This window comes from Budorcas taxicolor, chromosome 19 (genome assembly GCF_023091745.1).
Source record: "Budorcas taxicolor isolate Tak-1 chromosome 19, Takin1.1, whole genome shotgun sequence".
Classification (NCBI taxonomy): Eukaryota; Metazoa; Chordata; class Mammalia; order Artiodactyla; family Bovidae; genus Budorcas; species Budorcas taxicolor.
The window spans coordinates 43,474,058-43,489,513 of NC_068928.1; the positions used below are offsets into that span (position 1 = coordinate 43,474,058).

The 15,456-nt window shown below is 49.5% G+C and overlaps 2 protein-coding genes across 2 annotated transcripts; both read right to left on the reverse strand.

Moving 5' to 3' along the window:
* Positions 1–211: 211 nt before the first annotated feature.
* LOC128065314 (peptide YY) lies at positions 212–747 on the reverse strand. Its single transcript, XM_052658492.1, has 3 exons — positions 560–747; positions 390–470; positions 212–236 (listed from the first exon to the last, which is right to left on the reverse strand). The coding sequence occupies exons 1-3, from the start codon at positions 745–747 to the stop codon at positions 212–214; spliced, it is 294 nt and encodes a 97-aa protein (XP_052514452.1).
* A 12,352-nt stretch (positions 748–13,099) lies between these two features.
* LOC128065316 (caltrin-like) lies at positions 13,100–13,440 on the reverse strand. Its single transcript, XM_052658494.1, has 2 exons — positions 13,271–13,440; positions 13,100–13,175 (listed from the first exon to the last, which is right to left on the reverse strand). The coding sequence occupies exons 1-2, from the start codon at positions 13,438–13,440 to the stop codon at positions 13,100–13,102; spliced, it is 246 nt and encodes an 81-aa protein (XP_052514454.1).
* Positions 13,441–15,456: the final 2,016 nt, after the last annotated feature.

Genomic DNA, 15,456 nt, shown 5'->3' on the forward strand with positions numbered 1-15,456 from the left:
GAAATTTGCACTTTATTTAGAGATCAAGGAAGGACCACATCCGGCCCTCCAGCCCAGGGGCGGGGACAGGGAGAAATGGAAAAAAGGACCCCAAATAAGGACTTCAGAGCCAGCAAGCCCTGAGAGGAATCCAGGCTCCGGGGTCAGGAGCAAACATGGAAATGGGGTTGGTGTCTTAGCACATGTCTCTCTCTCGAGGCCGTCGGGGTCTTCACCACAGGTAGGCTCCTTCTGGCCTGTAGGAGGGAAAGGAAAGGAGTCATACGGAGCCAAGCCCGGCGTCGGATCTGGGTAGGCGAGATTGGGGAAAAGTACTAGGCGGCAGGAATAGGGTGGAAGGAGGACCAGGCCACCCCCCAGGGGACAGCCGTCCGGCGGGGCGCTTTTACCGCGACTTGACCGGCAGGTCCTCGCTATCTGGAAAGAGCAGTGTAGACAGAAGAGCTTCTGAGAAGTCTCGTTTCCCAAACCTGCGGGGCGGAGCCAGAGATGGGTGGGGTCGGGTCTGGCCACGCCCCTGGTGGCCGCCAGGCCCCGCCCACCCCGCACACGTTCTCACCGTTGCCGAGTGACCAGGTTGAGGTAGTGGCGCAGCGAGGTGTAGTAGCGGTTCAGCTCATCTGGCGAGGCGTGCTCTCCCGGAGCTTGGGGTTTGGCGGGGTAGGCGTCGACCAGCTCCCCCAGGCAGACGAGCAGGGTCAGTAGCACTGTGGCCATGGCAGGCCACGATCTGCGCCCCGCCATCATCTGGAGAGGGGCACTAGAGTCAGTCCCAGTATCTACTCGGAAGCGGGAAGCTGAGGTTGCCATCTAGCCGAAGCTTCAGCGACCTGTCTGGGGCTGGTTGCCGACCAAGGCTTAGCCACCTGCTGGCTGTGTGTTCTCAGGCACTGCACCATCTCTGGCCTCAGTTTCCTCATCTGTTAAAAGGGCATAAGCCCTGCCTGCCTCCACCAGAAGGGCAGATGGAGGAACAAGGCTATGCTGGCAGCAGGGACTCCCCGGCTTTTCTCCTTCCCACTTCCACTGACCCCCTTCTAAACCAGCTTCTCACCACTCAGTCCGTTTCCACCTTGCTAGCCTCAGTTTCCCCACAAACTAGCCTGGGATCCCCCGACCAGACCATTGCTGGGTCCCAGGCCACTCACAGCGACAGCTCCAGAGGCAGAGTGGTCAGGAGATGGAAGGCCAGAGGAGTCCGAAGGGCTGGACTTCTGCAGGTGGGGCTGCGGCCTCCTCAGCTCAGTGCGTTCGGTGTGGGGCTTATATCCTGGTCTGAAAGGGGAGGGGAACTGGAGAGGGGAGGGCTCTCCTTGCTCACTCCACCCAGGGGCAGATCGCTGAGCTTACGTTCAGACAGTAAGTGGTGTCTCCACCTCCAAGGAGCCAAGGCGGAGCCCCCAACACTTGTACTCAGGGTACCTCTGGACAGGATGCCTAGTCAGAACCCCATCTTCACCCTTCAGCACCCCAACAGCAGGTGTAGCCTCCTGAGGAAGTGAGCCATTCGGTCTAGATTCCTGGGAAGACCTCTAGGACCAGGGTTGACGTTCTGTCTTTTCTAGCCTGTCCGTGGTGGGGGAGAGGAGATGCAGGCAGGAGGCCAGATTCATATTTTCCAGCCTGTGGGACTTACGACCACTCCTTCCAAAAGCCAACCTTTTCAGCCTCTTCTCCATAATGCATTGACAGGAACTGTGGGGAAAACCTCTTGCTACTGGAGGCAGAACGCGAGCTATAACCTTGGCTCTTGACCTGCTGTCTGTGAAGTCTTGGAGGAGGGACCCCTCTGGACACTCCACTATGTCTCCCTCTGTTCAAGAGTTGGGAGAGGGGTGGCAGGGGGCAAAGGTCAGTCCTCTCCCCAGAAGCAGCTGAGTCAGCCACCTGTACACCCAGCCTGACACATACACGTTCGGGTCCAGCAGGCCTGGTATACAGACCCCTTGCAAGGCAGTGTGGCCCCTTTTCCATCCAGGGGTCACTTGGGCACTGGGGTCTTACAGGATTGAGTGATGCCAGGAATGCCCAACAACATGCCACCATCCCTAGCCCATTACAATCTCCACTGGGCTCAGGGTCAAAGATCCCCACCAAGGGAAAGACTCCTGTTTGTTAAGCACCTACTGTGTACTGGGCAGTACATGATTTCAGGCATAATAACACAATGAGCTGCGTTTCTCCCCACATTACAGATGAGGAAACTAATGCTTTGAGAGGTAAGGAAACAACAGCCAAGGTCACTCGGGATTCAAACCAGAGAAAAGGGCTGAGGCTGACCCCAGGGAGAGGCCCACTCAGTCACAAGGGACAGAAAGCCTTACTATCTCCGACAACCGTGAGGCTTAGGAGTCAGGCATGCAAGGAGGGGAAGGGAAGCTAAGTATGGGGTCTACCAACCCCATCAGACCCACCTGCCTCCGACAGGAAAAAAGAGTGCTACAAGGAAGTCTCCAGTGAACATTTCCAGCTCCCTTTCTCTGCCCTGGCTGGATCCTCCGGTGCTTGCAGACTTCCCATCAGCCTATGAGAGCAGGAGGGACCCTCTTGTTCAGGCCCCGAGTTCTGGGCCAGCCCGTCCACCCTCAGGACAGATGGCCATGGGTGTTATTTTTAGAGCTTTGGAAGTGGAGCCCACGGCTCTCTCAATCACCTTTTTATGGGTTCAGTCACCTGTACTCTCCGGAAATGGCTGCTTATCAGCTAGTTGGGCCCTCTGGGCCCCACACATCCCAAGAAAGGCCAGGTGGGCACACTGAGCATGGATGTGGAAGATGCCCTGAGGATGAGGGGACATGAACCCTATCCTCAGTGCGGGGAGAAAAATCTTTTTTCTTAGGATGTCATGTCTAAAGGGTGAGGCCCAACCCTGTTCTCCAGAAATCCCAGGTCACATCCTTGGGGATTCCCTGTCTGTGGTGAGAGGAGCAGCAGTTTCACTGGGGAGCCCTCATCTGAGGGCAGAGATACTCCGTCATCCCTGTGCAGCCCCAACTGGAGTAGTTCCAGCAACACAGGGACAGACAAAAACATGGGAACAAGCCTGTGTCCAGTTTGGAGAGGAAACAGCAGAAATAAAAGAACTCCACCCTTCCAGAGGCCTTGGGAAGACAAAGACAGGTGCTCACCGTAGCGATGGAGAGAGTGGCCACAGAGCTGGTGAGGACAGCTACAGTCCCAGGGTCAAGGCCTAGACAAGGAGCCTGCAGGCTAAAGGGGTCAGGGACATCTGAGCTAATACCGCAGCACCAGCTAGGGTGGTGACAGGGTGTTTGCAGCATTCTGACCAAGGCAGAGAGTGATGACATGAGCTGTGAGATGCCCACAGGGAATTTGTGGCATCCCTGGAACCCCCTGACATCTTGGGAAGGGTGGAGTCTGAGGGTAGAGGGCAGAAGTTAAGAAGGTATGGGCAAAGGCCCAGATTCAGGCTCAACCTCTCAATAAATCATTTTCCCCTCTACTATTAGAGTGAAAGCAAATGGGACCAGAAGAGGTCCCTCAGGGTGGGCCAGAAGCCAGACTCCCACTGCACAATTATAGGGCCAGCCAACTGACTCATTAATCACCACTCCCTCATTGAAGAGTGTATTAACTTGTTGATTGGTGGAGAGGATGTCTCAGCCATCGATCAGTGGGCTCAGCTATCCCCCAACTCACACACCCACCATCACTGACACTTGATTCAGTCGCTATGAGACCTGTCTGGATGGTGGGTAACTGACATCTGAGAGAGGAGAAACTTCCAAATAACTGTTATTGTAGACTTGGGATCAGCACCTTCCTCCAACTTGTCCTCAAAGGGAAGTGGGGACAGAAACACTGAGGTTCCCTTGATCCCCATTCTCGGAACACCTAGCAAGGCCACCCTAGGGGTCAAGGAGGCTTATGGACTTGGACCCCTGTTGACCATTGCTCTTGCCCAATGGGCTCAAGGGCTACTCATCAGGAGAGGGTAGCCCATGCCATTCATCCCTAGAGTCTTAATTCCATATATCCCATCACCTGCCCACCTCCCAACCTCCCCTACACAAGCCCTCTCTCTGATATCCCATCCACTGGGCAGCACTAGCCCATAAACTTCCACCCTCGGGTGGGGCCTCATGTCCAAGGGTCTACACACAGTACATGGCCATGTAGCGAGAATAATTAGTCCTCACTCAACGAACACTTCTTAGGTCCCTACTATGAACCAGACACCCTTCTAAGCACCAGGGACCGAGCGGCGAACAAACAGGCAAAATCCATACCCTCGTGGAGTTTACATTCTAGTGGCAGATGTCAGTTACAAATTGGCACTTGCTATCTACCTCTACAAGGATTATCAGGTACTGCTGCGGCTGCTGATCTTCAACACCCCCTGAAAGGAGCTCAGGGTGGAGAGCAGAAGTGAGGCACTCTGTGCTCAGGGAAAACCCGACAGAACAGTTCTTCAGATAGACATTTTCAGGAGCCGATTTTATGAGACCAATTCCTCATATCTAGAAAAGCACTGAAGTCCTTTGTGGTAACATCTGCCCTTTGTGACTAGCAGAAACTTTTTGTCAAAAAACACATGCTTGACTGTTTGTACTCCCCCTTAACCAAATTCACATGTATACAGACCTTCTTTCTCTCTCTCTCTCTCACACACACACACACATACACTCACTTCTTTGGAGCAGTCTTTCAGAGCTATCTGAAATGCTGCCTCAAATAAAACTTAACTCATGGAACTCACATTTACATTTTTCAATAAGTCAGCTGTTATGGGAACCATGAGGAAGGGACCCAGAGTGGAATTCTGTACTTTGCCTGAACTCTGTGAGGATCCAGAGCCCTCATACCAGCAGAGGTCCCTTGTGCCCATCTGCCTCCTTGGAGAATCCAGACCCATTTGGGTAAGTCTCTGAATGAGATGGGAATACCAGACCACTTAACCTGCCTCTTGAGAAACCTGTGTGCAGGTCAGGAAGCAACAGTTAGAACTGGACATGGAACAACAGACTGGTTCCAAATAGGAAAAGGAGTATGTCAAGGCTGTATATTGTCACCCTGCTTATTTAACTTCTATGCAGAGTACATCATGAGAAACGCTGGGCTGGAAGAAACACAAGCTGGAATCAAGATTGCCGGGAGAAATATCAATAACCTCAGATATGCAGATGACACCACCCTTATGGCAGAAAGTGAAGAGGAGCTAAAAAGCCTCTTGATGAAAGTGAAAGAGGAGAGCGAAAAAGTTGGCTTAAAGCTCAACATTCAGAAAACGAAGATCATGGCATCTGGTCCCATCACTTCATGGCAAATAGATGGGGAAACAGTGGAAACAGTGTCAGACTTTATTATTTTGGGCTCCCAAATCACTGCAGATGGTGACTGCAGCCATGAAATTAAAAGACGCTTACTCCTTGGAAGAAAAGTTATGATCAACCTAGATAGTATATTGAAAAGCAGAGACATTACTTTGCCGACTAAGGTCCATCTAGTCAAGGCTATGGTTTTTCCCGTGGTCATGTATGGATGTGAGAGTTGGACTGTGAAGAAGGCAGAGTGCCGAAGAATTGATGCTTTTGAACTGTGGTGTTGGAGAAGACTCTTGAGAGTCCCTTGGACTGCAAGGAGATCCAACCAGTCCATTCTGAAGGAGATCATCTCTGGGATTTCTTTGGAAGGAATGATGCTAAAGCTGAAGCTCCTGTACTTTGGCCACCTCATGCAAAGAGTTGACTCATTGGAAAAGACTCTGATGCTGGGAGGGATTGGGGGCAGGAGGAGAAGGGGACGACCGAGGATGAGATGGCTGGATGGCATCACGGACTCGATGGACGTGAGTCTGAGTGAACTCCGGGAGTTGGTGATGGACAGGGAGGCCTGGCGTGCTGCGATTCATGGGGTCGCAAAGAGTCGGACACGACTGAGCGGCTGAACTGAACTGAACTGACCTCCTGGTTCTCAGGTCTGCCATACTGGTTGATGATCCTGAGTCTTATGTAGCAGTGCATAGCAGGTACCTAGGACTTCCCTGATAACTCAGTTGGTAAAGAATCCTCCTGCAGTGCAGGAGACCCTGGTTCAATTTCCGGGTCAGGAAGATCCGCTGGAAAAGGGATAGGCTACCCACTCCAGTATTCCTGGGCTTCCCTTGTGGCTCAGCCAGTAAAGAATCTGCCTGCAATTCAGGAGACCTGGATTTGATCCCAGCCTTTCCTTAGAGAAGGGAAAGACTACTCACTCCAGTATTCTGGCCTAGAGAATTCCATGGGCTATACAGTCCATGGGGTCCCAAAGAATCAGACACGACTGAGTGACAGGTAGCTACCCAACTCCAGTGAAGGATACTAGTGAGGTGGGGTGGGAAGGATGCCAGGGTTTGCTCAGTTGTAAGAAACTGAGTGGTCTGTGCTGGATGGTGAGGTAAGAGCCTGATCTGATGTTTTCCTCCATTTGACTGCCTTAATAGAATTTGTTGGAATAAAAGTGAAGATATTACATGAAAGCTCCAACGAAAAGGGATAAGACTCCTTCCAGCTGGTTATGGCTTTCTCAAGAGACTGAGAAATTTACAGGAGTGGTGGAGGCAGAGCCCTCATACCATGCAGTGGTCCCATGGGAAACCCCATTCATTAAATAAAATATTTGCTCACTGAGGGTCACGAACCAGAATTGGACAGTCAGTGATCTGAGCACCCATGTTGTTTTTAGGCCACCAAAAGAAGAAGCTAAGACATGCAAGAGGACTGAAACAACGCTAGGGCGACACATGCAGGAGTTATGCTCACAAGCAGCACGCTGGCCCATCACACAATTTCACTAGCAAATTTTGTCCCTGACAAATAAACTCAGTTTTAAAAATGGGAAATAGAGCCTCTCAAACACAGAAACAAGGGGCATCAGAAAGCCAGTCTCTAACTATCACCCCAGCCAGAGTTATGTATATACAAAACTCACAGTTACAAGTATGTAATTAATTGGCAAATCATACTAAAGGAGATCGCAACCTAAAATGGCCAAATTGGAGTTTTCAGATATTCCAAAATTGCTAATTTTTGTGCACACAGTTAGAAAAGGCCTAGGATCAAATAGACAGAATGGAATGCTTACTTTGATTGGTACCTAGAAGATTCTAAAAGAGAAATGATAGCGTAACTTCTTTGCAGGAAATCAACAATTAACTGCTTGAAACTATATCAGAACTTGAAAAGGTTGCTAGCACTCTGACTCTGGCTCTGCCTCTCCGTCTGCTCCTCCCACATATGCTCTTCTATCTGAATTGCCTGTCCCAGACACTGTCTTTTTCTCTTCCAATTCTTTCGCCTCTTCCCTTTTCTAGTAAAGGAAGATTTAAACAAAAATCAGAAGTGATTGTAGCTACCTTTAAGAAGAAACCTATTATAGCAAGAGATAAACCATCCTTGGTGTACACACTCTGGACCAAGCAGAACTTAGAACCTTAGTTAAGGAATTTCCAAGGAAATTAGAATTCCTTAGTTAAGGAATCCAAGTCAGGATCTATTGAGATTTGCTACAGAATTTATATTTAATATATATAGTAAGGAATCCAGTTAACCATCCTGACCTACGAGCCTAGGTTTTCAGTTAATACATAAGTTATTTTCTGAAAGCAAAGTGTTAGTCGCTCAGTCATGTCTGACTCTTTGCGACTCCATGGACCGCCTTTGGTTCCTCTGTCCTTGGATTTTCCAGGCAAGAATACTGGAGTGGGTTGCCATTGCCTCCTCCAGGGGATCTTCCCAACCCAGGGACCGAACCCATACCTCCTGTGTCTCCTACACTGCAAGCAGATTCTTTACCTGCTGAGCCATCAGAGAAGCCATCAGAAAGCAAGGGAATAAAGAAAGAAAGCAGGATGGAAACACCCCTTAAAGGATTTTGAACCACAAACTCGCACTGAATGCAAGGAATTAGCCAGAAATTGCTCAAACTTATCCCAGAGCCTTCCCCCAAAACTGTAGACTAGACAGAGATTCAGCAGTTCAAGCAAAGATCATACAAATCCATTTTGGACTATTATGATTTGAAAAAACATTTAAGTAGCATTCTGGTTTGACACCCGAATCATTCTCTAAGCACCATAATGAGCCTTTGCTTGGCTTCACATTTTTAGATGACTTAGAGGATATGGCTACTCTAGGCAAAAGGCACAACTTAGGTTGGTCTGAGTTACACACACTCCTGTTACACAGGCTGACCAACTTTACAAAACCGTTAAAAACAAAGTAAGGGGCTATCTATGAAAATTATGAACCTTCAATGATGCCAATTAAGTACATAATGCTAGCTGAACTTTAACCTACCCCTGCTTAATTCCCAACCAGCAGAGAAAGCCAGATTGAAGGGGGGAAATATATCTCTCTAGAATTCTGACCCTGAGGGAGTAAGCCCTTCTAGAAGACCCTGATTTTTCTCTTCCTGAGACCTGAGCTCTCAGAATAAAGTATCTTTTTTTTTTTCCCATTATGACAGACTGCTTTATTTATTAACATGTCACTCTAAACACTGCATAAATACAACTGTATAACTAGAGTATCAAATGTTCCAGTAAGAAGTTCAAGAGTACATTTTAGGGCTATTTTAAGAAATACGAATACTTTGGCTTTCATAATTATGTCAGATGAAGAAAACAACTCAAAGAACAGTTTTTGCCTCCTGCCGTGATTAACAAAACCAGATAGAAAAATAAGAGAGTATAATTTAAAAAAAACACATACACACAAGTACTTTCTGAAGGACTTTTTCCTGTTCTCTTCACTGAATACATACTCATACAAATAACTCAGTAATCTGAGAAGTGGTTCTTCACCTATTAGGAACTCGGCAAATATTTGTTGAATGAATGAACTATCTATGGAAATGGATATACTACATTAATTTGTGCTTTTGTTAAAGTGTTTTTTTCCAAGTAAGAGCAATAGTAAACACACTGAAGGATAAAGTATCTTATCTAGATAATCTCTGATTTCTGAGACTGAGAAAATAAATGAAAAGAGGAAGAGGAGAGAAAAAATTATTTTAAATTTAACTTCTTCCAATTATTATTTACAACTAGTGAGTCATATTGTGATAGCTGCTTCATGACTAAGTTTAGAAAATGGATCGATGAGATCTCTCCTTGTGTCTGCCTGGATATATGTATGCCTCAGTAGGTGTCTTTGGAGAACATTGCTGAGGTTAATTTGTAAGTGAGCTCTACCTGGTTGGATTTTAGAAAATTAAGTACTTATATAAATTCTGAAATATACAGAAGACAACTGGCCAGGGACTCCCTTGTGATCCAGTGGCTAAGACTCAGCACTCTCAATGCAAGGGATTGCAGTTGGATTTCTGGTCAGGGAACCAGATCCCGCATGCTACAACTAAGTCTTCACATGCCCCAACTAAAGAACACATATGCCCCAACTAAAACATTTCAACTAAATATCCCACATGCCACACCTAGAAAAAAAGTTCTGCCTGCTGCATGCATGCTCAGCTTGCAACCTTATGAACTGTAGCCCTCCAGTCTTCTCTGTCCATGGAATTATCTTGCAAGAATACTGGAGTGGGTTGCCATTTCCTTCTGTAGGGGATTTCCCAACCCTAGGATAGAAATCACATCTCCTATAGCTCTTGCATTGGCAGTTGGATTCTTAACAACTGCTCCATCTGGGAAACCCCCAGCATGCTGCAATGAACATCAAAGATCCTGCTTGCTGCAACTAAGACTCAGCCCAGCCAAATAAATAAATTAAATAATTAAAGAAAAAAAGGTGCTATGTGACTCCTGAGGCCAGGTCACAAAAGATAATTATTATGAATTAAAGTGTATTCTGCTCTCCTCGCTTTCCAATTCATGTGTTGAAATCCTAACCCACAGTACTTCAGAAATGTGACATTACTTGGAAATAACGTCATTGCAGATGTCATTCATTAAGGTGAGGTACTTCCCTGGTGGCTCAGACGGTAAAGCGTCTGCCTACAATGCGGGAGACCCGGGGTCAGTTCCTAGGTCAGAAAGATCCCCTGGAGAAGGAAATGGCAACCCATTCCAGTACTCCTGCCTGGAAAATCCCATAGACAGAGGAGCGTGGTAGGCTACAGTCCATGGGGTCACAAAGAGTAGGACACGACTGAGTGACTTCACTTCACTATACTGCAGTATAGTGAGCTCCTAATCCAACATGACTATTGTCATTCCAAAAAGAGAAATATGGACACAGAAGCAGACAGGCATACAGGGAAGATGATGTGAAGAGACATAGGGTAAAGACCCCCATCTAGAAGCCACAGAGGGAAGCCGGGCACACCTCCTTCGCTCACAGATCTCCAAAGGAACAAACCCTGCCAACACCTTGATTTCAGACTTCCAGCCTCCAGAACTGTTGTGAAACCACTCAGTTTGTGGGACTTTGTAATGGCAGCCCCAGCAAACTAATACAGCAAGGCAGTCAGCCTCCTGGTTCTCTTGGACCATTAGCTCTAGGAGCCACTGTTCTGTAAGTCCAACCACCCCAAGACATCAGGCTGGAGATGACACATGTAGGTGTCAGTATGAGCTCCCAGCTAACACCCACCAGAACCCACCAGACATATGAATGAGCCTTCTTGGGTATCAGACTCAGACAGCTTCTGACAGCTACTGCATGAGACACTCCACGTCACAACGGCCTAGTCAGGTCCTTCTCAATCCTGACCCACAAAATCATGAGTGAAATACAATGGTTAAGTCACTAAGTTTTAGGTTTAATTGTTACACAGCATAGTAAGCGGCACACCTGCTCTTTCTCCTTTCCTTCCTCCCTGGTGGCTAAAATACAGCTTCAGTGACTGTGGACCAGGTGAGCCATTTTCATTCATGTAGATGAGGGCATACGGAAGCCACAGAATAGGAAACTGGGCTCTTGGACATTCTCAGTGGAGAAGAGCTGCCAGTTCCCTGGATACTACTCACATTTTATACAAGAAAAATAAAATACTTTCTTGTTTAAGTCATTCTTAATTCTGTCTCAATTATTAAAATCAGATCAATACCTTAGCAATATAATGTATATAAAACAAATAGCTAGTGTCTAGCACATAAGTGAGTGCTTTTTGTTTATCTTTTTGGATAAGCTGCACAGCTTGTAGGATGTTAGTTTCCTGACCAGTGATCAAACCTAGGCCCCTGCAGTGAAAATGCCAAGTACTAACAACTGGACCACCAGTGAATTCCGAGCAAGTGTTTTTTTTTTTTTTGAAAAGGTAGCTATTGATATTATCATCATCAATATTACATCTAAGCTTCCCTCTGACCCTTAATATTGGTTAAATCTGATCAGCAATGGATTAACCACCTCTCAACACTCCCCACAGTGGACTTGAGGCAAACCCATGTCAAGCTGGGCATAAATTATCCGTGGTTATATAATTCATACCAGAGTTCTCATCTATAAGCCTCAAACTGACCACAGCTCTTCCATGCAGACCAACAGACAGAAAACCATGGATACCAACACAGATTCACATCGTCCCATGCCTCCAACCACAAAATGAACCAAAACTTGAGGCAGCCATGGCATGGAGTGGTTTTAGGGGTTGGTTAGAGTAGAGGAAAGAAGACAGAGGGATAGTGGCAGGAAATGGGTCTCAGATAGTGGAATGCTTTAGGAAGAGGAAACCAGAGAAAAGAACTAACTCTACCTTTCAAAGCAATCAGGGCAGGCTTCTAGGAGGAGGTAGCCACTACCCTGAAACTGATCTCCAGAATGAAATGAGAAAGGGAGCTACAGCAGGGGAAGTGGCCAGGCCGAAGGCTTAGAGCATTGGAGTCTACACGGCCTGTGACCTGACCAGGCCCTCCACCTGCTTCCCTCTCCCTCTTCCACCCTACCTTCTAGGAGACTAGAGGGAAGTGCAGGGAAGGGAAAGTGCTAGAGCCCCAGGGACCCCAGGGCAGGTGGTGTCTGACCAGGGGCCTCTCCTCCAGCGATGGCAGAGCCAGCTTGAGGCTCCTCTCCCAGAGCCACCTCAGGAGGGCATCCCTCTCATGACCTTGTCCCCAGGACACCATGCTTGGTGACTTATCTCCTGAGTGTGAATTCAGAAAGGGGAGGGTGGCAGCGGAGAGAAAGGGCAGCCTCCACACTCCCACTGCTCCTGCCCAGGCACTGGGGGTGTTGGAAGTGACCCCTTCCCCCAGCACACACACCCATCTCACCCCACAAATGACTCTCCCTCCACAGCCCCAGCTGGGGTCCCATCTCCACTCCCAGCCACTACAGCCCCCGGGGTTAGTGATACATCTCCTCGGGGTAACCTGGGGTGTTGGTGCCAAGCCCATTCTCCAGACACTTCCCTCTTTGGGGGATGGCGCAGCTCTGTCCCCAGCTACTCTGCTGGGCTGCCTAGCTTGCTCCTTTCCACACCCTTCACCCTCCAGCAGCAATTCTTCCTGCTCCTCCCTAACCCTTTGGAAGAACTTTCAACCTGCCCCCACCCCCACCTGCCTAGAGCGCCAGAGGACCCTTGTCTGGGTGCCATCCACTCCCCTTGCAGGGCGGTAACATTTTCTCTTAGGTCCGAGCAGAGAGAGACCCAGCCTGAACTCTGCCCCAGCCCTGACCTCCAGCTCCTTTTGTCTTAGGCGTCCTCTTCTACCCTCTCAGCTCTATCTTCCCCTCCACGCTACAACTCCCACCTGAAGCCACTTCCAGGAAGGATTAGGTAAAGGAAATAGATAATCACACTTTCCATTTCAAAGAAATTTGCACTTTATTTAGGGAACAAGGAAGGACCATTCACAGCCCTCCACCCCAAGGGAAGGGACACCGAGAAAAGGAATGAGGACCCCACCCCCAACACTCCTCAGACACAGCAAGGCTGGAGAGGAATCCAGGTTCCGGGGTCAGGAGCAAACATGGAAATGGGGTCGGTGTCTTAGCATATCTCTCTCTGGGGGCCGTGGTGGTCTTCACCACAGTTAACGGCTCCTCTGGCCTGCAGGAGAGAAAGGAAAGGAACCAAGCTCGGCGTCGGATCTGGGTAGATGAGACTGGGGGAAAGTAGTAGATGGCGGGGCTAGGGTGGCAGAAGGATCAGGCCGCGCTCCAGGGGACAGCCGTGTGGCGGGGCACTTTTACCGCTACTTGACTGAGCGATTCTCATGATCACTGATCCGTTTGGAGAGGAAAGATCCTAAGAGTTTAGGATTCACAAGTCTGTGGGGCGGGGCCAGAGACGGGCGGGGTCATGAGTGATCACGCCCCTGTCATAGACCCTGCCCCGCCCACCCCGCGCACTCGCTCACCGCTACCGATTGGCCAGCTTGGCATAGTGGCTCAGCGAGAAGTGGTGCTTTTCCCATGAGGCTTTTTCACCTGAAGGCTGGGGTTTGGAGTCGGCGTCGACCAGCTCCCCCAGGCAGACAAGCAGGGCCAGCAGCGCTATGGCCATGGCGGGCCACGATCTGCGCCCCGCCATCATCTGGAGAGGGGCACTAGATTCAGCTAGAGCAACTGCTCCTGAGGCGGGAGTCTGAGGCTGCCAGCTGGTCCAAGCTTCAGCGACCTGTCTGGGGCTGGTTGCCGACCAAGGCTTAGCCACCTGCTGGCTGTGTGTTCTCAGGCACTGCACCATCTCTGGCCTCAGTTTCCTCATCTGTTAAAAGGGCATAAGCCCTGCCTGCCTCCACCATGTTTACCCAGAAGGGCAAATGGAGGAAAAAGACCATGCTGGCAGCAGGGACTCCCCGGCTTTTCTCCTTCCCACTTCCACTGACCCCCTTCTAAACCAGCTTCTCACCACTCAGTCCGTTTCCACCTTGCTAGCCTCAGTTTCCCCACAAACTAGCCTGGGATCCCCCGACCAGACCATTGCTGGGTCCCAGGCCACTCACAGCGACAGCTCCAGAGGCAGAGTGGTCAGGAGATGGAAGGCCAGAGGAGTCCGAAGGGCTGGACTTCTGCAGGTGGGGCTGTGGCCTCCTCAGCTCAGTGCTTTCCATGTGGGGCTTATATCCTGGTCTGGAAGGGGAGGGGAGTTGAAGGGAGGGGGTTCTTCCTCTTTCCTCCCCCCACCCCACAGCAGATCGCTGAGATTACACTCAGACAGTACATGATGTCTCCACCTCCAAGGAGCCCAGGAGGGAGCCCCCACACTTGGATTCAGGGTACCTCTGGACAGGATGCCTAGTCAGAACCCCATCTTCACCCTTCAGCACCCCAACAGCAGGTGCAGCCTCCTGAGGAAGTGAACCATTTGGTCTAGATTCCTGGGAAGACCCCTAGGACAAGGGTTGACATTCTGTCTTTTCTAGCCTGTCCATGGTGGGGGAGAGGAGATGCAGGCAGGAGGCCAGAATATATTTTCCAGTCTGTGGGACCTGTAGCCTCACCTTCCAAAAGCCAGTCTTTTCAGCCCCTGCTTCATAATATGTTGGAGGAGAACTGAGGAGTGACAAGACCTGTGGGGGAAAAAATCTCTCTCCACTGGGGGCAGGATGGGAGCAATAACCTTGGCTCTTGACCTGCTGTCTGTGAAGTCTTGGAGGAGGGACCCCTCTGGACACTCCACTATGTCTCCCTCTGTTCAAGAGTTGGGAGAGGGGTGGCAGGGGGCAAAGGGTCAGTCCTCTCCCCAGAAGCAGCTGAGTCAGCCACCTGTATACCCAGCCTGACACATACACGTTCGGGTCCAGCAGGCCTGGTATACAGACCCCTTGCAAGGCAGTGTGGCCCCATTTCCATCCAGGGGTCACTTGGGCACTGGGGTCTTACAGGATTGAGTGATGCCAGGAATGCCCAACAACATGCCACCATCCCTAGCCCATTACAATCTCCACTGGGCTCAGGGTCAAAGATCCCCACCAAGGGAAAGACTCCTGTTTGTTAAGCACCTACTGTGTACTGGGCAGTACATGATTTCAGGCATAATAACACAATGAGCTGCATTTCTCCGCATACCGATGAGGAAACTAATGCTCTGAGAGGTGAGGAAGCAACAGCCAAGGTCACCCAGGATACAAACCAGAGAAAAGGGCTGAGGCTGACCCCAGGGAGAGGCCCACTCAGTCACGATGGACAGAAAGGCTTACTATCTTGTATAATCATGGGGCTTAGGAGTCAGGAATGGGAGTAGAATTAGGGAAGCTAAGTCTTAAGTATGGGGTCTACCAACCCCATCTGACCCACCTGCCCATACCACTAAAAGAGAGGAAAAGAGCCAGACTGCCACTCCACAGTTACAGGATCAACCTATTGATTCATTAATCACCACTGCCTCATTGAAGAGTATTAACTTTCTGATTAGTGGAGAGGATGTCCTAGCCCTTGATCAATGGGCTCAGCTGCCCCCCACACACTCTCAACGCTATCACTGACCCATGATTCAGTCACTATGAGATATGTCTGGAGGATGGGGGACTGACATCTGTGAGTGGAGAAACTTCCAAATGGTTGTTATTATAGACTTGTATCCAGCAGCTGCCTCCAATGTGTCCTC